This window comes from Epinephelus lanceolatus, chromosome 4, assembly GCF_041903045.1.
Source record: "Epinephelus lanceolatus isolate andai-2023 chromosome 4, ASM4190304v1, whole genome shotgun sequence".
NCBI lineage: Eukaryota > Metazoa > Chordata > Actinopteri > Perciformes > Serranidae > Epinephelus > Epinephelus lanceolatus.
The window spans coordinates 39323966-39351346 of NC_135737.1; the positions used below are offsets into that span (position 1 = coordinate 39323966).

A 27381-nucleotide genomic window follows, 5' to 3' on the forward strand; every position below is an offset into this window, starting at 1 on the left:
CTAACTTTTTTTAAGTATCCTAAATAAATAGAACTTTTGTTAAAGGAATATGCTCTTTAGTGTGTGTTTTAAAGGGGTCTGTGACCATCTGTTGCTAGTTTGCCCATTAAAAAAAATAATAGAAATAAAATAAAATATCACAGATGTGAAATATCTGCAGAAAATAACATTTAACCAATCCTTCGGCCTTTATTGCTATATAAAGGAGATAATATGTAGGTCAGGGTCAATAGGATGTCTTACATTTAAATCCTGTTCATCTATCTGAGTTTAAAATAAATACTAGTGATTTGATTTTTTATTGCTCTGCTTTGATCAGTCTGTGAAACCCAGCTCACCTTTAACATAATGACAGGATTATTCTTGCCCCCTCACCCCTCCCTGGCCCTCCATAGGTAGGCTGCAGGGATGTTGGGTGTGTGTGCGGAAACTGACAGGTAGAGAGCTGCCGTCTCTCGGTGAGACGCAGGCAATGCAGCGAACAGATTTAGTAAATATTCCGCTATGAGGTTCATACAAACAGCCAGATTAACCATGTTCGCATAACTTGCCTCCACACTTGAGTTCAGTGGTGGACGTGGGCGAAGAGACCTCAGGAACAAACGGGAAATTCAACTGTCAGCTGGCCGGGAAAACCGATCACACCACCCGGCTTCCGGGGATTCAGGGGCCGCATCGGTTGACTGCAGACGTCGGTCGGTAGCTCGGGGGAGTAAAGGCGAACAACCACATCATCGCCGACATCCACCTCTCCATTTCAGCGACTTTCGAGATGTCGAGGAAGCTACAGAGGACAGAAGTCTGCGCTGACTGCAGTGCGCCAGGTAGGGAGGAGGAAAATAAATCAAAAATAGACCGCTACACTGGAACAATACATCGGGAGGGCGACACGGTGGGACAACAGCACCGAAGCTGCTGTCACTGTCAGCGGGTTCGCAGAGCAGGAAAACGGCCAGGGCTAACCAGCTTCGCTTAGGCCCCAAATAAACAGTGAAAAATAGGCGTGTTATCACAACGGGAAAACCTGAGGCTAATAGCTGCTAAACATTAATTGAGAAGCTTGATATTCATATTCAGTTGACCGAGACCATATGTGAAGGCTACCAGCTTGTTTGCTGCAGTGGACCATCTGAGTGTCAGATTTATGTCGCTTTCCTACTTCAACAGACGTTTGTTTTGATTTTCGTGACCGGGACAGACTTCTTAACGCGTTAGCTTAGCATTGCTAACTAGCAGGCGATTTTGACTCACTGCGTTGCTGGCTATTATTAAACACTGCGCCTGCCCTCAATGTATTAACATGCACTATTATGAATATATTTCAACCCCATTATGTCATTGTTAGTGCTCGCCCGCGGCGTTTTGAGATTGTGTACCTGGCTAAAGTTGCTATCCTAGCTACACCGTTAGCTAGCCTAGCTAACTTTTGCTAAACGGCAAGTTATTGCTGAGCCGATTCTGCTAACGCGTCAGCTACCAGCCAGTCGCTTTAGCGGAATCTGACATTAGTTTTTGGTAGTTTCTGTACACTGTTGTAAATTCCGGACAGACATTACCTACTTGAGTTAAGATTTCTGTATAATATATATTTCACTGCATTTGTAGTCTCTTCCACAGTTTACAGATTGAATTGTCACCAACGCTGAGGGGATTTACAGGAGCAAATTCATGTGAAAGCCACCCAAATTGGAACATTTAGCTAACCCGATTTAAAAGAATAAACAACGCTATATTAAACTTCAAGTGCCAGATAAAGCTAGTGTGTTGTCCATGTTGTTGTGCATGAGTAAGTGTGACCACTGCAATGAGCATTCACATTTTCAAGTTACTTTTACCTCGTTTGCCCCTGTCAGTGCTTGGAGGAAAGTGGGGAGGTGATACCAAATAAACCATGGGATCCTCTTCCGAGCATCTACCTTGCACATGTAGCCTCACATGTCCTCATATCTAGTTTGAAGCACTCGATTATTGGTGTGTATGCGTGTTGCCAGCATTCATTCATGTGTACATGTATTACAGCAGCTGCCCTCTTCACAGCTGCTCCCCCTGATAGCAGTGTGTTCAAAACTGTCATAAGCTTTAGGGTGCTACTGCTCAGTGTTCAGGATCCTGCTGACTACACCTTGCTTCTGCTTTATGACCTGAACTTATTCCCTGCTACTACTATACGCTTACCTTCCTGCAGTCTGTCCTCCTGCCCCCTCAATTGCATCTCCCGCTTCATCTTCTGACCAGCACTAACCAACCCCAGCTGAATGTGTTTCCTTGAATGCCATTGCCATTAGAGTATGATTAATGTGTGATATTCCTGACAAATTAATCCTGTCTGGAAAAGGAAAAGATGTGTGCTCATTGTCAAGTAATTGTCTTTTTACATGGGTTTCTCTAGATGAATTTCCTGATTTTTCATGATAGTGTTTAGCTTGTTGGTGTTGGTGTACCTGTAACTAGCTGTAGATTTCTTCTGCTACCATCAGCTCTTTGCATGTTGCTCCTCCTTACGACGACATGCACACACACGCAGTGCGTTCTGCAAAATGCTGACCTAGCCACTGGTGACAGGCCACCTCCCTACTACCCAGCTTTGTGTCATACTGGGGGATAACTCGATGGCATGGCTACAAAGGACGACTGATACTCCCAGTCCGAGCCAAGCCTCAGGAGGCTTTAATGTCACGCCGTGGCAATCTGCACGGTTTATGGCAACAATGAATCATGTTGTCATGATGGTAAACTCTTTATTGAGACCAGATGCAACTGTATAAGAAACTGAGAGTCTTGTGCGAGCATTTAGAGCAGTGTGACAGTGGCGTCCAATTCCTTTGTCGTGTTGTGCTGTCAGGTTCTACTGTTGACGTCGTGACTGGTGTTTGGGCAAGTTCAGAAAGCCAAATTTAGAGGAAGTAAAAACTGTGTGTGGGAATGCAATCAACCTACATGTTACTCCTGGGTATTTAAATGGTTATTTAGAGCTGTGAGGCTCCTCCGGAGTGGAATATGAATTAACCTGTGATGAGTTTTAGTGTAGAAACTTAACAGTTACCAGTCGAATTACGTAAGTGCAAGCATTAGTTTCAGTGTTTATTTTAGCAGGAGTTTTCCAGCCTTTAAATGCTATCATTCACCGTTAATACTTATTGTTATACATGTTTTTATGCAGCCTTTAGTGACAGTTATAAAAACAAATGTCAATGCTGTATCGACGAATTAGGCCAACTTTAGGCTAAATTATGTCATGCTGCAGATTTGGCCAATACTCTGCTGCCAATAGTCTATTCAGGTCTAATAGCTTAATGGTGTAGCCTCATATTGATCCAGCGAGCCAAGCAGATAGCGTAGCCTGTGGGAGTTTTTATATTTATTACACAGATTAAGGAATTAAATTGCTGCAGTCTGGCCTTTAAAGCCCACGGGCTACTGTTCTAAACTAGGCTATAGCTCTTATCAAAGCCATTTTGTATTTGCTGCTACTTTTTCTGCAGGCAAAAAGACTTACAGCATGTCAGTTCATCTGATGATGGACTATTTTAGCTCCATTAATACCCTAAGCCCAGACAGTTTTATCCCAGCCCGAGAGTGACTAATACAGATAGTGGATGTGTGTGTGTGTGTGTGTGTGTGTGTGTGTGTTGGTGAATACATCATGTAAGTGTGCATATATTTGTTTTGATATTGCAGATTGTATTAGTTGTGAGCTGCTCATCACATCAGGGTCCTGAGGGCATAAACATGACCCAGACTCTGTGACTCGTCTGCCAGTGTCAGTAGACTGGCATTGGCTGTAGCTGCTTCCCGTCTCATCCTCACAGCATTCACACTCATCTGCACTGATGTCTTGGGTGGAACAAAAGTGATGTTCCCACCAGAATTTTGTGTGTCACTGCAATATCACACCGAACAAACTAAAGCAAATACCAGATGTTGTTATGGAAACCTCAGGCTTCTGTCGAACACTAGTAGATCTGACATTTGGCTCAGCCAGTAAGGCACCACCAGTCTTATACCAAGCTGCTTATGACTGAAAGGTTAGAGTTTGCATAGTGTATGTATGTGTGTAGAAGCATGTGCATTTTAAGGATGTTTCCTTTATCTGAAATTGAAATGTCTTCAAATATTTTCTCCTTTTCATGTACTTATATTTACATACTTAGTATAACCAGTAATATATGATATGGTGAAAAATCTTCTGGACTTGTGTAACCTTGACTGTAACTTCACTTTAACCTTCAGCCTGACTTAACTGCACATAGTTTCCTGCAGTTCGGTCGGTACAACATTGAGCCCTACATTTGTAAGCACTTCAATCAAAGCAGGACTCTGTGCATGTATTGGTTTATCACTGAGTGGCAATTCATGGAGTACACTGAGCTCAGGGGAGCTATAGTACAACCCAGCATATGGAATATTCAGTGTGTGTATGGTCCATCTTTATACCGTATTTGGTTCTTCCACATGGCATTTTACAACTGTAGCTAACAGTTTACATAGGCTGGCTGATAATTCAGTGTTATCATTTCTTCATGTTATCATCTTGATATACTTTCTGAATGCCCCAAAATTCAATTTGTTCTAACTGCCCATTCCTTACTGTGAAGAATACCTTTTTTTCCTGAAATTCTCCCAGTTACAACACTACTATGTTTCCACAGCTCTTTGATAAACTACAAAGATGCATATCCTTTGAGGATGACTTTGCTTTTAATGTGTATTATACAATACTATATATAACAGCACGAAAATCTGTGAAATTCAAAGGACTTATAATCGTAATTGGAGTTTTGGTGACAGAAGATCACTGTACTTAAGCTTTATGCTGTTGCTCAGCTCTATGTTTGTCATTCTGTGCATACATATCCACATATTTCATTAAACACTTCTTATTGCAGGTTAGCAGCTGAGAAATTGAGACTAAAATGAGCATATGTTGGACTTGACCTTGAATGAGAAAAGAGGTCTGAAAGGAGCATGTGTTTGACTTGACCTTGAATGAAGCCTGGCCAGAGTAGCAGTGTCAGTAGAGCACATGTCTACTTGGAGGGAAAAAATGGCACCGCAGAGTACTGTGGTAGTAAACTTAATTTAGGCCCCCCACATTCTAATACTTGCACATTGAGGGTATTATTGTAATCCAGCCTGGACTAACGTGACTGTTGTGATAAAGCACATAAGATTCTTTTGCAATGCTTAAAAGTCTTACCACTGCACACAGCATGTTTATAAGACTTGTAATACCATTCACCTGTTTCTCTTTGCCTGTAAGACCCGGGCTGGACCAGTATCAACCGAGGGGTCCTGATCTGTGATGAATGCTGTTCAGTCCACCGCAGCTTAGGCCGCCATATCTCCATAGTCAAGCACCTGAGGCACAGCGGATGGCCTCCCGCACTACTGCAGGTAAGGCTGAGAGATGAAGAGTGAAGGAAAGGGAAATTAAGTTAGAGCAAATGCAGTACCAGAGGTCCAGAGTACTACCACTGAGAGTGAGGATGCAAATCCATTCCCACTGGTTTCTGTGTTTATGAAAAAAACAGGTTCTTATTTTCTTTATTTATGCTAATCCTGCGTATCCATCCTTTTGTATAAATATATATTTTAGCTTTTGGTCGCCAAAGCAATACATTCAAAATATTACATTATGATGTTGCAATTTGGGCTGCAACGCGACTTCACTCACCATAATATTCTCATTATTCTCTTGCATTACTGAGTCACTACTGTGTGTGTATGTTCTAGATGGTTCAGACCTTGGCCAGTAACGGGGCCAACTCCATATGGGAACACAGTCTTCTGGACCCTGCTCAGGTACAGAGCGGTCGGAGGAAACCCAACCCCCAGGACAAAGTCCAGTAAGTATACTCCCTACAGGCTCGGAATACACAAAACAAAACTATCACACATCTCCCACCAGTCACCTTTGTTGGGGGAGATTATTGTCCCTGCAGCACAGGATTGCTATATAATCTTTTTGGACGTCATTTGTGTTTGCAGTAGTGAAGAGCAATTGCACCCAGTTGTTCTGTAATGCTCTATGAACAGTTGTCTCTTATGCATGGATCACCTTCCTAATGAATATTGCTCTGTTCTCATAGGGATTTTGTATACCTAAATACAGGATATGGTTTGTCTTTGTAACTTTTTATTGCTTCTTTTGTGGTGAAATGTGGCTCTGGGAGTGTCCTGAGATCAAGAATTGGACCTGCAGGAAATAGTCTGTTCATTTCACTTAATTTGTCATTTCACAAATGTGTAGAAGCACATTGTGCACAATTTCTTTTGAAATATACGACATTGTATACTGTGTTAATGTCTGTGTATAACAAGCAGGGAACCATTAGTTACCCATCAATTCTGGCTTATTCAAGTAAGATGGGAAGGAACCCTGCTCGGGCCTCACTGAGCAGCAGCAGTGTTGTTAAGGCGTGTAGTTCTTAGCTTAGGACTTTTTCTTTGATAAGAGAGTGGGATTTTTCTTCTAACACAAAGAATCAAAAGGAGAAGGAGAAAAATGACATCAAAGGATGAAGTGCTTTTCAGTCAAAATACAACTCAGCTTTTTGTAAAAAAGAACATCTGGCATTCAGGAAAAACTTAAAATTGGACTGGACCTGGCCTGTAGTTGCAAATATGATTTTTCTGACGTTTGAATTTCATGATGTGGCAGCAGTCGGCCTGACAGTGATTTAGCCTCGGGGAGTATTTCAGGGGTTTCGGTGTAGCCGGTGGATATCAGGGCCAAGACTTCCTCTTCCGACCGCTGCACATTTCAGCTAATCTCTATAAACAAATATCTGCATTGAGCTGGGCAGTATATCAATATGATATTAATATTTTGATATGAGACTGGGTACCATCTTAGATTTTGGATATCGTAATAATTTAAGTGTTGGATTTCCTGGTTGTGAAGGCTGCATTGCAGTAAAGTGATGTCATTTTATGAACTTACCAGACTGTTCTCGCTGTTCTACTTTTGCCTTTACCCACTCAGTCATTATACCCGCCTCACTGACGATTATCCATCAGAAATCTCATTATGTTTATTTTGTGAAAGAACCAAACCTCAACCCGAAAACATTGTAACATATTGTCACAATATCAGTATTGAGGTTTGTGGTCAAAAATAATGTGACATTTGATTTTCTCAACATCACGTAGCCTTGTATCCATATATGAATGCAGACAAATAAATAAATAAAGCTTAGATGATAGCTGATGGGTTATGATTGTGCATTTCAGCCAATGCGTTCCGCCTCTTTTGCTCTCCATATGGGCTGTTTACCTGCTACTCAAACGTGATTGGTCAACAGTACTCCAACAAGAAACAGACTACAGATGGAAACCAGAAAGCCACTGATACCAAAATGTTGTCCAGTTGCCTATATTAATATGCAGGTATCTGTTTATAGTGATTACGACGGCAGTAGCTCGTAGTGGCCATTTTAAGTCTCGAGTGTGGACAGGTAGCTGGAGAGGTGCCAGTTCCTCCTGGGCACTGCTGAAGTGCCCTTAATCAACACACTGAACTCCTTCCTGCTCAGAGCACCTGACTATGCGGCAGCCCGATTACTCATCTCTCCAGAACAAAAATAGCATTTCTATACGTCCCGTGTGTGCATGTGTGTATATTTTTCACCCGCTGTATGGGTGTGTGTGTAATGAAAAGATAACAGTGGAATGAAAAAACAACAATTTCCCCATCTTCATATTCTTCACCTTCTGCTCCTGTGCAGTCCCACTAAGTCAGAGTTCATCAGAGCCAAATACCAGATGCTGGCCTTTGTGCACAAGCTGCCCTGCCGCGATGATGATGGCGTCACCACCAAGGACCTCAGCAAGGTGAGGGCGTAGTGTTTCACAGCAGAGGGGTTGAGAATGTCAGTGTAATTAGCCTATATGGACGTTGCCATACTGCTGAACTGTGTGTGTAAGCACAAAGGATGTTTCATTTATAGATGTCAGTGGGAGACCTTGCGTATAAAAACGTGTATGTATACACTCACACAAACACACACTGATAAAACCCTCCCGGCAGGCAGTGATCTGAATGACACAGCAGGATATAATAATGATCTCTAATGCTGTGGCGCTCCACTGGGTTAATAAGGGGATTCTGCCTGTTTCTGTCTCTTCATGATGTTTAATCTTTACACCCCCGACACTCTCTGTTTCTGTCCCTCTCCTCTCTACCTCTCCTCATTGTGTCTTCATTAGCAACTTCACTCAAGTGTGCGGACGGGGAGTTTAGAGACGTGTCTTCGGCTCCTGTCCCTTGGCGCTCAGGCCAACTTCTTCCACCCGGTCAGGAAAAAATCTACTCGCTGACTCACTCCATCTAGCAATTAGCCATGCTGTTCAGTTACTCTCTTTATGCCAGGCCTCTTGTCCTGACTCTGTTTCTGTGTCTAACTCCAGGAGAAAGGCACTACCCCGCTCCATGTGGCAGCCAAGGCAGGTCAGATCCTGCAGGCTGAGCTGCTGGTGGTGTACGGTGCAGACCCCGGAGCACCTGACATCAACGGACGTACACCTATGGACTACGCAAGGTACAAAACAGTGGAAACACACTTCTATGGTAACACAGATTGTATTTAAAATGAAATCTAAAATAAAATCTCCTATGAGAGAATGGTGAGGGAGGAGAATAATTTGTGTTGTGTGTCTGTGTTCCAGGCAGGCGGGTCATATAGAGCTAGCAGAGCGGCTGGTAGAGTGTCAGTATGAACTGACGGACAGACTAGCCTTCTACCTTTGTGGACGGCGCCCAGGTAACCCACTGCACCAGTGTGTGAGCACCTCACAAGCCCTTAAGCATAGTTAACTTCAGTGACATTTGTGGTAGATTGTATCCAGTTATTGTGTCTCCTCTCCTCTCCTCTCCTCTCCCTGCTCTCCTCCCTCTCCCTCTTCCTCTCCCTCTCCTCAGATCACAAGAATGGCCATTATATCATTCCTCAAATGGCAGACAGGTATGGACCGTGATATTATTGTTTTGTATTAACGTGATAATGAGTGTCTTGCATTTGTATGCATGGTGTGGTTTAATTGCATGAGGTATCTTTGTCAGTACACTTTAACTTTGCCATACTTCTATGACTGCTTCTTTTCACTGTGTCCCTCTGGCGTGGAATTATTGACACTGATGCAGTTCAGTGTTCTGACCAGAGGGTGGCACTGTAGTACATATAACCCCACCCAAATAAGGAGTTTATAAAAGGAGGTCTTTGACATCTCAAAAGAAGCTGGTTGTTTATTTTAAATAGTAATCTAAGGATTAATTATTACAGGTGTCTGCATTTGTTTAGATCGTTGAGCTCTGCTTAGTTTATTAATCCTAAACTGCAGGTTTGATTTGAGAGGTACAGAAGTGCAGAGTCAGGTTATGATAAATCAAGCTCAGTAGCACTTGGCTCAGCTTCTTTCAAATATTTGATGGGTGCTGGGTTTTCTCAGCTGAGCTGAGTCAGAAGTAGCTTGAAAAGACACTCCCAAATGTACACGTCAGGCTGCTAAACTAAGTGCACCTCAATATCAGTTTGTTACTGAAGTGGGTCTTACTTCTGAGCTGCTATCTAACTCCACTTGCATCTGTTCTGTTCTGGTGAATGGTTCCTCTTGATAATAACAATTAAAGCTGTTTTGATGTGGCTTCTCTACCCCTCTTTCTGTCTGTTTCTTCCTTTTTCTCACTCGTCTTCTGTTCTCTCCATTTCGCTGCGCTTGGTGGAGCCAGAGCTCGTCCTAAGTGCCCGACACAGAGGTATCTTTACTTTCCTTGTTCCTTTTTTCCAGAGTCTCTTCCTTTATATCAGTCCCCTCTGTCTGCTACCCCATCTTTTGTAGATTTCCCTGTTGTATACCACAATAGGCCTATCTCGTCTGCAGCAGTTTCACAGTGGGAAGATTGGTAGGCCTTAATTGGTCGTCACTAGAAAATGGACTTGCACAGCTTTTCTGATGAAAACAAATCTAGATGACTTGAAGCTGTTAGGAAATAGAGGGCCAGAGGACTTCCTGGTGCTCAGGAGAATGACCACACCAATCATAACCATATATTCACATTGCACATGTGCATATATAATTAGTGAACAACCCTGGCCACAAAAAAAAAAAAAAAAGAGCCTTTTCTCAAGTAGCTTACGACTACCTAAAATAAAATTTCAGGATATGCAGGGAGACTTTTGACATGTTTATATCTGTGTAATAAAACTTAATCATATCTAATATATTTGAGACTTTATCTACAGAAACAGGTTTTAGCTGTCTAGCTGTAGCTTGAAAAATCAGACGCACCCTGTCACTTTACCAATGACTATATAGAGATGGACGATGCGTCTGTATTTTCTTCCACTGTACAAAAATGAAGCCAAAATATCCCGTATATGGCTGATGCCATTTTGCGTTTGTGACGTCATTTGGAGCCAGAGTTGTTGCGGTTGTAATCTCTACAGTATTGAATTCCTGCCATGCAAGCAATCGTGAGCAACACCATTGATTGCAAGCACACCGATTACCACAGAAAAATAAACACTTGAACATACATCAGCATGATAAGAACTTCCTGAAATGACAGAAACCATCTTATGGAAAAGTTTATTTCATGTGTTCTTTGATCTTTTAGCTCATGTCCCATCCACTAACATAAGGGGGCGGTGTTTATGACCTATACTGCAGCCAGCCACCAGGGGGCAATCAAGATATTTTGGCTTCACTTCTGGGCAGCTGTCATGTCGTTGGTCTTTACAATAAAGTCTGTTGACTGTACAGAGAGTTGCTCTCAGGTTGACTTGGCTCTGATGGTCATCACTATTACATCAACCCCTTTCAATCTGACACCCGATGCATCCCACCTTTAATGCCCTCTATCTCCCTGTCCCCCCTCTCTTTAGCCAAACACCCTTCCCACCTCCTCACCTCTTGGTCCTCTCTCCATATCCACGTCTACTTCCCCCCTCCCTTTGCCTCTGTCTCTATATTCCACTGTATCTTCGTGGCGCCTGGATGACTGTTGTCCTCTGTGTTTTTTAGTCTGGACCTCTCAGAATTGGCCAAGGCTGCCAAGAAGAAGCTCCAAGCGGTGAGTTGTACATTGGCTTGTTCATTCACATTACAGTTGTAAAGGCAGTGGTAAGACTTGCCTCAGTCAAAGTTGTAGTCTTCACACAATAGATTTAGCCAATTTTCTTGTGTCTTTGAAAGTAATTTAAAAAGTACTTGGTAAAAGAAATGGGCAAAAAAGTTGGTTGGTATAACAGACAGATTTTCTGCTTGTTGCCAAAATAGTGTTTGTCCTCTCCAGGGCCATCTGTTCAGCCCCACAGAATGATACAAATCCAAAATCTGACAGCTGATGGTTAGTTATCACGAGTAAAAGGACTTAAGTCACAAACTATGACACAGAAGTTTTAGGAAAAATGAAAATGAGACGGCATGTCAAGAAAATCTTTTCAGCCCATATGACTGTGGATTAGGTTGTTTTAATGTCTGTATTCTGCTCTCTTTCATTTTCTACAATACACACCTGTTGATATATCCGGGGTCAATTTGTTTGTCTGTGCGGCAGCTCAACAATCGGCTCTTTGAGGAGTTAGCGATGGATGTCTATGACGAGGTAGATCGCAGAGAAAACGATGCAGGTGAGCCTTTCTCCTCTTTCCTTTTGTCGTCTATGAGATAGACATATCAGTCTTGTGCTTTGACTTTTTCCTTATATGGAACTGAGATGTTGAAAGAAATAATAAAAAAAAACACTCCCACAAGACATCACTGACATGAACTTTGAGAAGAAAAGGAGAGAAAATCACAGAGAAAATAGGTGTTGAGAGAACAGAGAGTGAATCTGAAGAATGGAGTGAGGAGAAAGGGAAAATGACTGTTGAAGAGGAAAGCCAAATGGAGTGAGTGAGTACGGGAGGAGGAGAGATGAAGTGAGGAAGTGCCTCAGAAATTCTTGAGTCTCTCTCCTCCTCCTCGGCTTTCTCGCTCCGTCTCCTCTTTTTTTTTCCGTTTCTTCTCTCCCTTTCCTTCAGCAGCAGTAGCAGTCAAATTGTGCTTTCTGACAGAAGCACCGCAGGTAAGTGGCAAGGATACAGAGACACACACACACACACACACACACACACACACACAAAGAGACACACACAGCCACACACACACACACACTCTCAGCCACAAAAAGGGGAAGGCTCAAAGCACAGCAGTGGATTATAGGGGCTGAATTTCAGTTTTAGGATCTACTGTATGATTTTTACTGTGCTTTGGTTATGTCTCTCTGCATGTGTGGGTGGATGGACTGCGTGTTTGGCTGCCCATGTTCCATATTACACACACGCATACACACACACTCTCACACAGACTTATTTTTTGCTTAATGTTTGTGTCTCCAGTGTGGCTTACAACCCAGAACCACAGCACTCTGGTCACAGAACGCAGCGCAGTGCCCTTCCTACCAGTCAATCCTGAGTACTCTGCCACACGTAACCAGGTAAACACACTCATTCATGCACAAACCTACAGTTCAGGGAGCATGCATACACTCATATACACTTGTATTAGCTGATGCAAATAAATGCATAATGAAATTGAGGATAGTTTTTACCTGTAGACAATTACGAAACTGAGAAAAAGAAGAAACCAAAGAGAGAGGATTATAGCACATTGTGATATCTCAGACAGTAGACAGTGTATGTGTTTTGGTGAGAAGCCGAGAATGAGTGTGAAATTGACAAGGGATGTTCTTCAGCTGTGAAAGAGGAGGAAAGATGTAATCCATCTGTGTTTCTCTCTCCCCCTCTCTTCCCCTGGCTTGCGCTCTCTGTGTGTGAGAGAGAAATCCCATATGTCCTCTCACATAGTTTCTCCTCATCTGTGTGGCTCATTAGTGTAAACATTGACTTTTAACACGGGTATATACACACACAGAAAAAAGCGCCGGCATCGCCACGTTTGCTCTGCACTGACTGGGCAGTTCACTGTGGTCAGTAACTGCTGTCTATTTATGGTGGGAAACAGAAGAAAAACACACTCACACATTTAGAGTTGAACTTTTCTCCTTCTTTTGTCTTAAAAAAAAAAGTGCGTTATGAATAGCATTGTGTAATGCTTCTAATTTAGCACTTCGATGAAAATTGACCTTTTTAGTTTCCAGTATGCCAGCATACTAGTGTAATTGCACGGTTTATGTTTCTTTCCTCATGTTTGTGTATGTGTGAGCACACTTGTGATGGTGTGTGTGTGTGTGTGTGTGTGTGTGTGTGTGTTGTGAGTGTTAAGTATGACTGAGTTTTTCCACAGCACATGGTCGTTGACCACAGTAGTCACACAGACTGTGAACCACTGACTGTGGGCTGGATTGTATCTGTATTCCATACAACTGATGATATAACTTTAAAGGGATAGTTCAGATTTTTTAAGTGGTTTTTATGAGGTGCTTATTCATAGTTTATGTATTAGCTATAGTAGATGCTGGTCGGTACACCCCTAGTTTAAAGAAGCAGGCAGGAGTCTGACATGTAAGCTAAAATATGTACTGCTGTGGATGGGATCAGCAGTTAAACATATTTTAGCCACCTAAAAAAAGTCACACCGAACAACACACTTTTTAATGGAGTCTGGCTTTTAAGAGGGTGACCCAACAACTTCAGTTCCCCATTGGAAATCGCTGTATGAGGGAAAGGTAAAGCAGTGAAAATACTCTCAATGTAGCTTAAACTTAAACTCAGTAGAGCTTGAACTTAAACTGATATTGACTGCTTCAGGTGGTTAAAACACGACTGACATCCGCTTAATTTAATACACTGACCATGGATGAGTACCTCACACAACACCACATAAAAATCTGAACTCTCCCCATAAGAACCGTACAGTCATTTTCAGACAGCCATGCCACTGTGTGCACATGAATACATTTTATAACCTAAGCTTTAATTTCGGACTTGTTTCTTTTTCAGGGCCGTCAGAAGCTGGCTCGTTTCAACGCTCGGGAGTTTGCCACGCTTATCATCGACATCCTGAGTGACGCCAAAAGGAGACAGCAGGGGAAAGGGCTCAGCAGTCCTACTGGTGAGACACTGGGAGGAAGTGACCGAAAATTAGGACGGAGAGCGGAAGGCAATTATATAGCTTTTTAAGAATGGGGAGGAAAAAAAAGCAAGCAGGGTTTTCAAAGAAGAAAAAAGCCTTGAAAGTCTTTGAAAATAAACATAAATAGACATGGGTCATTGAAAGTGCTTTATGTATTTTGTGCAGGAATAGAAATTGAAGTTGTCTTGATATTGCCTTCATCACTGTAACACAGCACAACTGAGAAGTGAGCACACATTTAGCCTCTCTCTTTTTAGTTGTTGTCTGTGAGTTATTTTAAAACTTACTAGGAATTCTCAGTGTTTGATCTGTGTCTAAAACTATGCCCGTTGGGTCTTTGAATTTGAGGGAATTGGGCCTGGGAATTCAATGAATCCTTGATTTTGATATTAAAGAAGGTGCAGGAACCCTGACAAGGTGTTATAACTTAATCGAGTCACAAATATCAGTCTGCAGTCTTTTTTATCTCTGCAGAGATGGAAAGATAAAGGAGGGTTGATAAACTGTTGATGTGACAAATGTAATAAATAAGCACATTTTTTCCTTTCTCAGATCAATTGGATTTGGGCATAGATGATGACCAGCATGACTACGACAGCGTAGCTTCCGATGAAGACACAGACAGCGAGCTTACCACCCAGAACAACAACAACACACAACGCAGCAACCGTGCAAAGGTATAGTACTTTAACACACACTACTTAATCTGAAAAACCAATGTGCATCGTGCCACATGCTCACTTACCCCAACACTGTATTCAAGGTAAAATCTACTAATACACACATCTGCACAGGCTGACGCACTAATGACTTTTAAATTTTACACAACAATCGTCCTCTCGCATAAACTATTAGAAAAGTAATTGCATCAGCTCGCAAATCTCTTCTATGGTTTCCTCTTTATGACTGCTTGTCCCAGCATGCTTTGCGGGGAGTGGTCACAGTCAGGGCTGCCACATAGCTCCTGAGTGACATCATCAGCTATTCTCGGTCCTCGTCAGAGAGGCATTGTTCATACAGTGAGAGAGAGAGTGTGTGTAGTGAGAAAGAAGAGAAGAGAAGAGGAGATTGAGTGAGAGCAAAAGAGAGGGAAAATGGTGCAGAGTGGGAGTGGTGAAAATGACAAAGTAAACAACAGCTAACCCAGTAACTATCTCCTTTTTCCCGTGGACTTGTTTAGCTCATTGGGCAGAACTCAACAAACCACAAGTCAGAGGTTCCACTCCCATAGCCACTCCAGAAATATGTGCATCCATTATAACGTGCTCGTATCAAATTGCATTGTGTGGTGTTATCTACAGAACTACGTGGAGCCGTAAGAATAAAATAGAAGTGGATTGGGCAGGAGGTAGAAGAATTGTCAATGAAAGATATATTACATGGTTTGCTTTTAGGGAGTGGTATAGAAATGTGTTTGAGCATGCTTCAGGGCCACAGGAAGTAGGGGGCAGATGGTGCATTGAGAACAAGAACTGAGGCTCTACTGTCTACATGTGTGTGTGTGATCAGCTGTAGTACTGGCCTTCAGGCTGCAGGCCAACGCTCTTCCCTTCACACAGTTGTCAGCTCTGTTTTATCCAACTCAGTAGGCACTAATTCACACATCCTCATATTATCTCTGCATAAAAATGGAAGACATTACACACTGTATAGAGAAATAAGGTGTTCCACACTGGGTTTAAAGCCTGGAATAACTTCACAAGTCTCACAATGTTAGTTTCCTCACTTTGTTTGTGCCTCTCTGTCCACCTGTCTGTGTTTCTGTCTTTCTTTCTACCTGTCTGTCCGCCTGCCTATATGTCCTGTCAATGCAGAGTATGGACTCATCAGATTTGTCAGATGGCCCCATCACCCTGCAGGAGTACCTGGAGGTGAAGAAGGCTCTGGCCTCCTCGGAAGCCAAGGTGCAGCAGCTGATGAAGGTTAACAACAACCTGAGCGAGGAGCTCCGGCGGCTTCAGAAGGAGGTAGGGCCGTATGGAGGTGGGTGAAAGGATAGGCAGAGGCGAATTAGACAAAAGGTCAGAGGGTCAGCCCCTGCAGATGAGAAGCACAGAGCAGGAGAGAGAGCAGAAAGTGGGAGTTAAGCTTATATGTCATTTATTTTGTTTTTATCTCGTATAATAGTAATAGAGAGCAACAGGGGGCAGGGAAGAGAGATGGGATGAAGCTAGAAAGGTCAGCATGAATTGTGTCGTAGAAAGGTTGAGATAACCTAGTGGAGAATTCGGATTATAAAATCAGATAGAGGATGACGCCTGACGAAGGGGAGGTATTGAAGAACACACAAGGCAGAGTGACAAAGACAGGTTGGCAAAATGAGAAGCAGCAATTGATTCAGACAGAAGGAGGGCAGGATGATGGAGAGACAAGTGAATATTTTAATATCTTTGCAAGCTGATGTATTTTTCCTGACAGGGTGTCATTTTCCCTACATTGTTATCTGTCGAAGATATATTCGGTTACAGCTTTTCAGTGTTATTTAATAACGAGAGCAGACGTCATTGGAGGGTCCTACAAATGCTCGTCATCATAGTTGTCATTTGTAGTTTAGACAGCTCTCACGTAATAACGTTCATTTGTGGTTCACTGTCGCTTCATTTCGTTTCCTGTGAGTCATCATCATTAGCTCATTGTGTTCATCAGTGGCTGCCACAGTGTCAGATTATGTGACCCATGATTCATTCATGTGTTTATTTTTGTAACTTGATTGAGGATTCAGTTAAGCGTTGAGGCAAACATGCACTGTACAAGCAAACATTTACATGCGCACACACTGCAGATAACAAATACTGCGGTCAGAACAGTTGGTAGTCAACAGTGCCTCAGTGCAGGTCAGCCCTCATTTCCCCTCATTGACCCCTGAAAACAATCTATGCATATATACAGGTATGTTTCCTTCCACCCCATTCCCGAGACCTAATCCCTGCCTCGACATGTAACCTATTGAAATGTCTTCCCTCCCTCCCCAGTACTGATATGAGTTAATATGTATGAGCTTGTGTGAGCCTTTTACTGTACCTGTGATTGTGGATGCTTGTCTTTGACCATTCAGTTGACCCCCCTTCCCTTCAACCTCCCCGTGTCCCTCCCTCCATCCCTCCTTCCATCCTCTCATCCCTCCTTGCTCCCTTCCTCCTCTCCTGTAGATCACGCGGATGCAGACAGAGAACAGTGCACTGCGGGGGGGCCAGCAGGCTGGGGGGGCAGCTGGCCATGGGGTAGGGGGGCCTGGTGGAGGAGGAGGTGGAGGAGGCCACTGGCAAGGGGGTGCGATGAGAGGAATAGGCGGAGGGGGTCTGGGTGGGTTTGGGCCAGGAGCGGACCCCCCGGGGCTGTCGGTGCCATCCTCAGTCGCCCCCCACTCCCATCCCCATCGAAGGGACCGCCAGGCCTTCTCAATGTACGAGCCAGGGGCGGCCCCGGGCCCTACGGCCCATGGTCCCCCAGCCCTGGACTCCCTGGCAGCCCGCCTGCAGCCCCTCAACACACCCAGCGTAAGTTAGAACTCCCCCGGCCCCTTCTACTTCCCACCTCCCTTTGGTGGCCCTGATTGGCTCTCTTTGGCCTGATTGATGGGCGATAGTCCAATCCTGATCTCTCCGTTTCCCTTCAGCTTTATCTCTCCCTGCATCTCAGCCCCCGATCCTTCTCTTTCAAAGGTCCAGTTGTGCATGACCCCATTTAAATGTTTAAGTGTAACACTCATTTGTTTAAAAACAATTACTCCTTAACCTATGATTTTTAGCACCACAAAGGGGAAGTGCATAAGTGTGACGTTAAGGAGAAAGATGAAAAGTAGGGATTGTGTTGTCTGTTTGGTTGCCTGGCGACGCCTCTGATTTCTCCGCTCTCGAGCCTGCTGTGCACCCTTTAACCTTCACATTTTCAACCCTTTTTGACCTCCCAGATAGCTCTCCTGCTTCTGGACAGCTGCTTAATGTAGGAGTTTGATGTCACACATACGCAAGTGCATTCACACGCGCACAAAGGAGAGAGCAGTTTTTTTTAGCCTTTACACATGTCCATGCAAGTGTGCTGGCTTGGCTTGACTCTGTTTCACCCAGCACATCAGCCCAGCACAGCAGGGATTTGCATCTCCAAACAACAGGGCTACGAGTTTGAAGGTGTGTCTTTAACTGTCTTGAGTCGCTGATGTTTAAAAGCAGTGCCCTCTTTTACTATTGCACAGTGCAACAGTTATTGGTAGCCAGTTACTTATCATCATGGATTTTCAGGCTGTTGTTTAGAATTTTCTTGGCATTTGCCGCTTATTGCTTAAAAGACAGAGTCTCAGATGGCGAAAGCAGCAGGGGCTATTTAAACACGTCACTGAATTGTCGGTGAATGTCGATGCTGAATCTTACCTCGATGATGAAGCCGATCTGACGTCACTGCAACCTGCTTGGAGGTGGTCGGTTGCGCTTTTCCATCTGCACTTTTGGCCGCACCAAGTCAAACCATGCTTCAATGATTCATGTTTAATAACCAGTTTAAACATGCCGAGTCACATCTGAGATGGACCATCTCCAGAGTTGGGTCTAAGTGGCCAGCTGCCTCCAAGAGAGTTCCAGTGATAGGCTTTGTAATCACTCAGGTATAATTCAGTGTCATCCCTTCTGTTATTCAAGCAATAAGCAGTAGATGCAAAACCATAACAGCCTGAAATCCATGATGATGAGTAGCTGGCCACCAGCAACCTTTGCACAGTGCAATAGTAAACAGCACTAAAGAGGGCGCTGCTTTAAAATGTCATTGACTTGAGACAAATGTGTTGTATGCCCTGCTGTATGGAGGTCCCTGCCACGCTGTGCTGATGTGCCGAGTCAAAGTGTTTCAAGCAAAGCCAGCACATGTGTGTGGAAAAGGGCTGTAGGTGACCAGTTACAGCATTCAGCAGCATTTAGTCTACAGCAACAACTATGAAGCTACAGTATGCAGACGCACAACCACCCACCACTACTGTCAACCTCTCCATGGAAACCTTCACCACAACCTCCAGTCGTGTCCAATTCACCATCTCCGTACACAAATTTACCTGTTTGTCTGTTTTCTTTCTGTCTGTCTGTCTGTCTCTTCACCTGTCTGTCCCTCGCTCACTGCAGTGCAGCCATGCATCCTCTGGATGTAAGCATTCTGTCTGTCATTGCATTGTTTGCCATTTCATCAAAATGTAGGATTCTCTCACATGCAACTTTGCACCACTTCTGCTTACTATGCATTCTAATAATCGAGATCAACATTAGTGTAAAATATGTGTGAAGTTCCTTCATAGATGCTCTGTGTGATGTGTAGCTCTTCATCACCAGTTAGTTTAGTCGACAGTGTTCTTTGTACGTCAGTGTTAGATACCTTTAGAGGCATGTAGTCTTGATGGGATGATGGGTGAGCTGCCGAGTTGATCTGCCACTGCTCTCACTGGCTCATTCATCTTGTTTTTCTGCTGTTTATAAAAACATCTCCTCTCTCTGTCCCCACACACTTTTTTTCCTATTTCTTCATCCATCTGTCCGCTAATCTTTCATTCCCCCTCTCCATCTCTTTGTCCACACATCTCTCTTTCCCCTCTTGTCTTTGTCCCTCCATCTCTCTCTTCCTCTCCCCATCCTTGTTTTCCCCTCTTCCCACAGGTACGGAAGGGTGGCTCAGGGGGTCCAGCACCGTATGGAGGCCAGCATCTGTCTGGATCTACAGAGATGGGCAGATACATGGTACATTCTTATAGTTTACAGTTTTTATTCTAGAGTGATTTACCTTGTGTTACCTTGTTATGTCAAAATCAGTCTCCTACAGACACTGCAAGAGCTTCTGCATTTTATTATGGAAAACTTGTCCTCAACTAACTTGGGCTTCACATGTTAACATCCCAAATCACTTGCATTTTCAGAGAAGCAACTACAATTAATCTTTATTCAAAAGAAACGAACTGATGATTTGAAACAGCTTTTAAAATCTACACAATTTAGCGGACTTCTTGTTGAAATCATCACATTCACTGGGAACAAATGCTTGAACTTTGTGGGCGGAGGTGTCCATGAAGCTCGGGAGTTTTGGAGAGGTGGGTGATAATTGCACTGATAGAGCCTGTCCTCGCTCTGTTTCCCTCCCCAGGTCCCCAAACCAGAGAAGCATGGCAGTGGCACTGACAGCGACTATGACAACACACAAACATACGACCTCTCGCTAGGTCAGACACACTGCAAGTCACTTAAACACAAGGATGAGTGTGTTTTAACCTGTAGCAAGTATTCCCTGTGTTATTTTTCACATTTAATAATTTTATTCTGAAGTCAGATGTGCACCCAAAAGTTCTGGCATGAAAGTTAAAAGTTATCATGGGATATAAATAAGATCATTAGTCATATAAAGCCCTTCAACTATTTGCTAATGGGATTATATGTGTTATATAAATGTGTCGTAATTTTTTAACTTTACAATTTGCTCTCAAAATGGATGTTTGACGTAGCTCCCTCTGCTGCGTTTTTGTGTTTTCTCTCTATGCAGAGCTGTAAATTTGGGCCACAGACTGACACAGAGGTTAATGATCTTTACTAACAGTTTTTAATGAGAAATAAATAAGCAGTCTCTTTAAATGTTGTTTTGTTACAATGTTGAGATGCTAAAACTCATTAATGCCCTCTGTGGCTTTCAGATCTCTAGCTTAGTCCAGGGTGTTAATTAAAGTGTATTTAATGTGTTTCTCTTGTCAGTATGGGCCGCAGCAGTGAGGAGGAAGGTCGCGGGGAGTCTGAGGAGGGAGGAGGTGGGGAGGCGGGGGAGCCGGACCCCACCCTGCCCTGCACAGAGGATGTCATACTGAAGACTGAGCAGGTGACCAAGAACATCCAGGAGCTGCTCAGGGCTGCTCAGGAGTTCAAACACGACAGGTAGGTGTGAGACAGATGTGGATAGAAGTGACATTGAAAATTGTTTGTCTCAGAATAAACACTAATTAAACCCTTGCTGACAAGTGATCCTCTAGATTGGATAACACATTGAGAAGTCACAGGAACATCTAGTGCTGGAAGCACCTTTTCAGAAATTCTGTTAAATTTATAAACAGTTTTTAACAGTTGCACCATGTGAATGTAGTCGTTAATGTCAGGCCAGGCTGCTGTTTCAAAGTTAGCCCAAAGCATCTCTTAGTAACAGACAACCTTGTTGCCTCAATTATTTCATAAGCTACTACTAAAATAAAATAAAAATTCTCTCCCTTTTTAGCTTTGTTCCATGTTCTGAGAAGATCCACTCTGCTGTCACTGAGATGGCCTCACTCTTCCCCAAAGTAAGTTCCGAGTACTTGCATTTTATTTCTCTCTTTGACCCCTTTCCACCAAAAACTTTCGGTGTAGTTACCTTATTTGTTTTGCATTTCCTCTGCAGACAGTACTCTTAAATGTAAGTGGGGTTGTTACACACAGCTCCATCTTGCTCTTGCTGTATTTTCTCGTCACTGACAGTGTAGAAAAAAGGTCTGCACCTTGTTGATCATCGACAAAACAGGTTGCAGCCAACATTTTCAATATAGAGAACAGTCTGGAGTGTTTAGGGTCTCTGTCACAATCGATGGGATATTTAACAATTGTGGGTTTGTGCATTGAGTCCTCGAGCAAGAGTGACAAATCTCTATTGACCGATCATCCTAAGCCCTGTTTCCACCGAGCAGTACGGTACGGCACAGTTCAGTTCGGTACGCTTTTTTCCCGTTTCCACTGTGAAAAGTTGTGAATGATACCAATAGAACTGTTTCATGTTGTCCCCATTTTTGGTCCCCCCTCTGTTGGGGTACCTAGCACACAGATCTGGTACTAAAAGGTGGAGCTGTGAACTCTGAAGTCCGTTGATTGGTTAATAGAAGATGTCACTCTGCTCAGGGCTGAGTTGTTGCTGGTTTTGAGGCTTCATGTAAACACTGTTCATACTGTGGAGAGTTTTACACATAGTAGTAGACTGTAAGTATAAAATGAAAGGATGTTTTGCTGCCTCTTGCAGCAGCTGGAATTGGAGAAAAAGTAACTTAATTCACTGGGACGACAGCCGGCAACAAGGTGGAGCATTTACTTGTTACATTACTCCATCAGCACACCTTAAATTTCAATATGACAACTTTGACCATTCCATTAGTTTTTATATGACATACACTTTTAGTAATGAGTGGATTTTCAAGCGTTTAAAAACATATATTCATTTCAACCGGGTTATGTGAACTGCATATATTCTAATCCCCACTCAGAAAAAATAAGCGTGGCGGAGTGTCATTCCTGTGAACTACAGCATCACTAACCCCCTGTGCTTGCCTGCAAAGGACTGAATGCACAAACCCGCTCCACTCTCTCACTCCAGCCTGTTTTGTTTTGAAAATGTCGGCATGTAACCCTGTTAGTGGACGATAAACAAGGTGTGGACTGATAAAGGAGAAAAATACAGTGCTGGATGGAGCAGTGAGTGACAACAACTCCGCCCACATGAAAGAGTACTGTTTGAGGTGGAAACGCTAAGCGGACCTGGGTCTAGGTATCATGTCTGAAAGGTTACTTTTGGTTCCAAAGGTATCATACCGAAAGTGTTTGGTGAAAACGGGGCTATGCTGTTCTAATGTGTAATGAACTGAACTGAAGTGGACCACTTGATGGAGACAAAGCTTCTCTTTCTCTGCCTGGGTGTTGCTCTCTTTATCTGCCTTGTTCTGTTTATACCACTAGAATTGAGTTTTGATCCACTTCATTTCTCTGTAGCGCCCAGCGTTGGACGCAGTCCACTGCTCCCTCCGCCTGTTGGCTTCCAGTGCCTCGCGGTTGCAGGTTGAGTGCCGTAAGGCAGCGCCCTCAGAGCCAGGGGGCCCCGCAGTGGACTACCAGCTCCTCACTCAGCAGGTCATCCAGTGCGCCTATGACATTGCCAAGGCCGCCAAGCAACTGGTCACTATCACCACTCGCGAGAAGAAACAGTGACCCAGCAAGTGCATGGATGGATGGAGAGGGAAGAGGGAGAGAGAATGGATCAATGCATGGGTGGGCTACGAGGGATGGGAGGGGCTTCCAAGAGAGGAAGGAAGAGGGAAAATATGATCACTGTAGATTGGAGGACGAGGGAGGGGGAGTGATCGGGAGAATGATGGGCGTGATAAGGAAAGGAAGGGTTTGGAATATGCATGGAAGAGAAATCAGATGAATGCAAAGAGAACTGATTGTTTAGTAGCAACACTACAGAGGACTGTAAAAGGAGAAATTCTACAAACATGGAAGTGAAAGTAGGGAGTGGAAGGATATAACATGGGAACTACAGCCTGCTGCAACCTTAATAAACTGTTGGAATCAGATGTGTATAATAAACCGCTTAACTGTGATAAGCATACGTGAAACACAATGGTGGCGATGTACAGCGAACTGGATCCTGGGATGTTACCGCTTTATTTATTCTCACCTGTCACTCGTCATCCCTCCCTCTCCCTGTTTACCTGAACTAGGGAGGGAGGGAGGAAGTGTATGCTGCAAGAGAGGGAAGATCAACCAATGACAAGCTCCACCACCATCTCCGTCCCTCCGTCCTGTGAGGAGTCAGGGCGTTTCTCCTTTCCTTTCCTCTCTGCCCCTCTCTCTCTCTCTCTCCCTCTCTCTCTCCGACCATACACGAAGCCCCTCTGCCTCCGATCCCGTCCCAGACAGGATGCGCTTGTGGTGCAGAGAAGGACCCACTGGGACCCATCCAGCTCCACCCCCACTCTACACCCCACCCAGGCTCTCAGATGCTCCCTCCTGGGTTAGCTTGTGCAGGGGGCTTCAGCTTTTCTCCGACCTGTCACCCCCTGTTGTCAGTGGTACACAGCATGATCTGGCATGTTTTAATTTCTCTCCTCTCTCTTCTTTTTTTTTCTTTTTTTTTTTTTTTTGATATGCAGATTGGTTTGGTCTGCATGTCTGAGGACAAAAATTACTGACTTACACAAACAAAACACTTACACTGGAATAATTGTTGTTTATCATGCCTATTGTTTTTTTTTTGTATTGATATTTTTACTGACTGTCATCTTGATTTAACTGTTTATGTATGTTTATTTTATTGTCTCAAATATGATTCTCATTTAGTGGAATAGGGAGACAGGTGGGAGTATGTGCTCGACTGGGATTTACGTACCGTGCACACACATGTAAAAGAAAAAACCTGTGAAATGGTCCTTGACATTTCTCAAGCGCTCTTTTTTTCTGGGTGACAGTTGAGGTTTTTTTCATGTTGTGATGTGTCCTGTGGCCAAGGGGTTGAATAGTTGCCAAAGGGGAGAGGGGTAAATTGTTTTTGGTTTAGATTTTCCATCAGACTGAAAGCCCCTTGGCGTATTACGACAGGACCTGGATCAAAATGCTCTTTTCATGTATCCTCAGCTATCTTTTTGGGGGCTTGATTTATCTTACAATTTGCCTCATTTAACAGAGCCAGTGGAATCATCTCAGAATCAATCTTATATTCATTTTTGTGGTGCCAAGCAGGATAATAAAATCATTTGGTCCAGTTTGTGTATGAGGATTAACCCTCTCCGGTCTTGCTTTGAAGCAGTATGTTATGTAAATGGCGGGTGTGCTCCTGGGTTATCATTATTTGCATGCATGGTTAACAAATGTTCAGTCACATTAAGTTGATACACAAACAGGTATGTTGCAGTTAAGCTTTAAAGCAGTCCTGTGGAAAGCACCAGATCTTGCAACCTGGAAAGTAAATATGATGAGAGCATAATTTCATTTGAGGAAACACGCTCATTTGAAATGGATTTAACCACCTCAAGTGTGCTTGATGTAGTTTGCCATGTGTTACGTTCACTTTTTTAGACTGTCTGGCAAGCACAATCAAGCCCACGTTCGTCACGGCCTGCTGATCTGGGCCACAGAAGTTGTCACTTCTAGCTCACTGTCTCTGATGGGAGGCAGCATTGGGAACAAAGATGTTGTTTTTTTTTTTTTTTTTTGCTTTTTCAAAAAGAGAGCGCACTTAGCCTACTGTAGGTTTGAAGCTTGTTGTACTGTGCCGAACAAATACGGTCATATCTGTAACAAAGGATGCAGATGGGATCTAAAATTTGTCCCTAGCTGCCAGGAGGACCGTCCTCTTCTGGTTTAGATTCACCTCTAACCCTTCTCCAATGGTTGTCGCTCAAAGTGTTTATGGCTTTAATGGCTGGTTGTTCTTGCATTGGTATAATCTATAATCATACTCCGAAGGCCTCTGCACATTAAATTTACTTGCCTGAAATGTTGACCTCATCCTCTGAACAGCAGTTGCATCTCAATTTCTCTCTCGTATTGCTGCCTTTTAGCAAGAAGCAATCAGACCTTGATTAGCCACAAACACTTTGAGAGACTGACGCTACACCACCTTCAGCACTTCTCTGTCCAGTTCATTCATGTTCGTTTTTCACACACGCCCCTCTTATACAGTTGCACACACGTCTCTGTAGGGGAGGATGGATTGTTTGTTCTGTTCCCTGTCAAAATGAATCATGTCCAGAAGACTCATGAAATGTATCATTGTTTGATATCGGATGCCTTTGGACGTTTTCATCATCTCCTGTTTGACTGAGTTACAGTGACGTCGTACTGACTGCTGAAACAACACAAATACTTCCCATACACACGCACGGAGGGGCCAGCCGAAAAGCTCGTCCCCTCAAATCATGATCGCCCAAGTTTTAGACTAGAGCCATATATATGAACATATATTTTCATGCTATATTTTATATTAAGCTATATGTTAGGGTTATGTCTGCGAGATATTTATGTCTATTTGTTGGCCCAAGTGGGCTTCAGGCTGTGGGCACCAAATCGTCATTCAGCTCTTCAGTCTTGGCACCAATGTACTTGTAGATGTTTTAAGTCTTGTGACTACGGTTATGCTGTGGTATTATTGTCCCCTTATGTAGTTATATTGTACATATTAGCGATCCTACTGGAATCGGCAGGAAGCGAAGAGCAAGAACAGTTTGATGTAGGCGATTACTCGGCGGTGTGGTCTGAGTTGCACTATTTTCAAACATCGACTGGGTGAAGTAGGATCTACATTATGTACTGCACTCTCCCAAAGGTCTTAGTTCAAGTACATTAGGTGCAGGATGCAGGGTTTGATTCGGGATGGGGCAATAGGAAAGGTCTGAAGCGCACTTCGGCTTAGCACTACAGTCATCTCAAATTGTCGGGAGGAGGGTCTTAAATGCACACGGCCTTCCCCGAGTTAGACGACACTACGTAGGGTGCCTCTAGTATGAATGTTAAATGCTTCCGTCAGTTCATGCCCAACACACTTTCTACGCCTCCATCATGTCCAAGATTTAGCACATACTCTTTAACATCAAACACACACCCTCAACTTATCAGTTGGACCAAGCCTTCTACAAAGTACAAACATTAAATCTGCAGCCAGTGAATTATACACACACACACACTTCTGATACTCAGCCATTGGCAGTGCACTGTGGCCTGTACTGTTGCTGCCCCTGTGTTTCTTTACAGCTCTACACTTTGGGAGATGGGTGACGGGAGAGTTATCTTTTAACAGAAGATGTTAAAAACTGTATAAAGTAGAGAAAACAATGACTTAAAAAGGTCAATCGTAATGGAAACTCATAAGCTGTACATTTGTAATAAAATAGTAAAACAAGTGACTTGTCCCAGGTCTGTCTGCACGTTTCTTCATACTGTATGATGCTCAGTCTTACAGGGACAAATGTGAACTTATAACTCTGCAATGTTCAGGACAGTCTCAGTCAAGGCCATGGAGTTAACACTGGACGGGACCAATCTAGCAGAGAGTTGAGGTCCCTAACCACCCACCCACAGCAGTGAAGCAATGGCTTCTACTGGGGGACGGCAACACCACATGGACAAACCACAATAACACTAGAACCAGAAGTAACAATAATGTCAGTTTGTTAGGTTTATGTGGGGGGTCATTTTAGCTCCGTTTCCATCAGACACTTTCAGTATGGCACCTTTGGAACCAAATGTAACCCTTGAGACACGGTACCTAGACCCTAGTGTTTGACACAGATGGAAGTCTGGACCTCGTTTATGTCCACAGAATGAGGTTGCACACCAACATTTTCAGAACAAAATATACCAGGCCTCTCTCTCCAGTGGATGTTTAATAGCGGGTTTCTGCATTCAGTCTTTCTCAGGCAAGCTCAGGGGTTTAGTGTTGCTGTAACCCACAGGAATGACACTCCGCAACATTTTTTTTTCTCCAAGTGAGGATTAGAATTTAGGCGGTTCACATAATCCGGTCGAAATTCATTTATATAAACGCTTGAAGATCCACTCATTA

The 27381-nt window shown here is 43.5% G+C and overlaps 1 protein-coding gene across 3 annotated transcripts; it reads left to right on the forward strand.

The window, feature by feature from the left end:
- Positions 1 to 411: 411 nt before the first annotated feature.
- git1 (G protein-coupled receptor kinase interacting ArfGAP 1) lies at positions 412 to 26718 on the forward strand. 3 transcript variants are annotated; one of them, XM_078167284.1, is made up of 21 exons: positions 412 to 824; positions 5261 to 5394; positions 5734 to 5846; positions 7728 to 7833; positions 8209 to 8295; positions 8410 to 8540; positions 8668 to 8762; positions 8921 to 8963; positions 9728 to 9754; positions 11023 to 11071; positions 11558 to 11630; positions 12381 to 12478; positions 13944 to 14055; positions 14629 to 14753; positions 15891 to 16043; positions 17226 to 17573; positions 19707 to 19787; positions 20188 to 20262; positions 20785 to 20963; positions 21298 to 21361; positions 22812 to 26718. In XM_078167284.1, the coding sequence occupies exons 1-21, from the start codon at positions 773 to 775 to the stop codon at positions 23025 to 23027; spliced, it is 2361 nt and encodes a 786-aa protein (XP_078023410.1). In that variant the 5' UTR covers positions 412 to 772; the 3' UTR covers positions 23028 to 26718. The 3 variants fall into 3 exon arrangements, with proteins under 3 accessions (XP_078023410.1, XP_078023412.1, XP_078023411.1); XM_078167286.1 differs by lacking the exon at positions 17226 to 17573; XM_078167285.1 differs by lacking the exon at positions 9728 to 9754.
- The last annotated feature ends 663 nt before the right edge of the window (positions 26719 to 27381 follow it).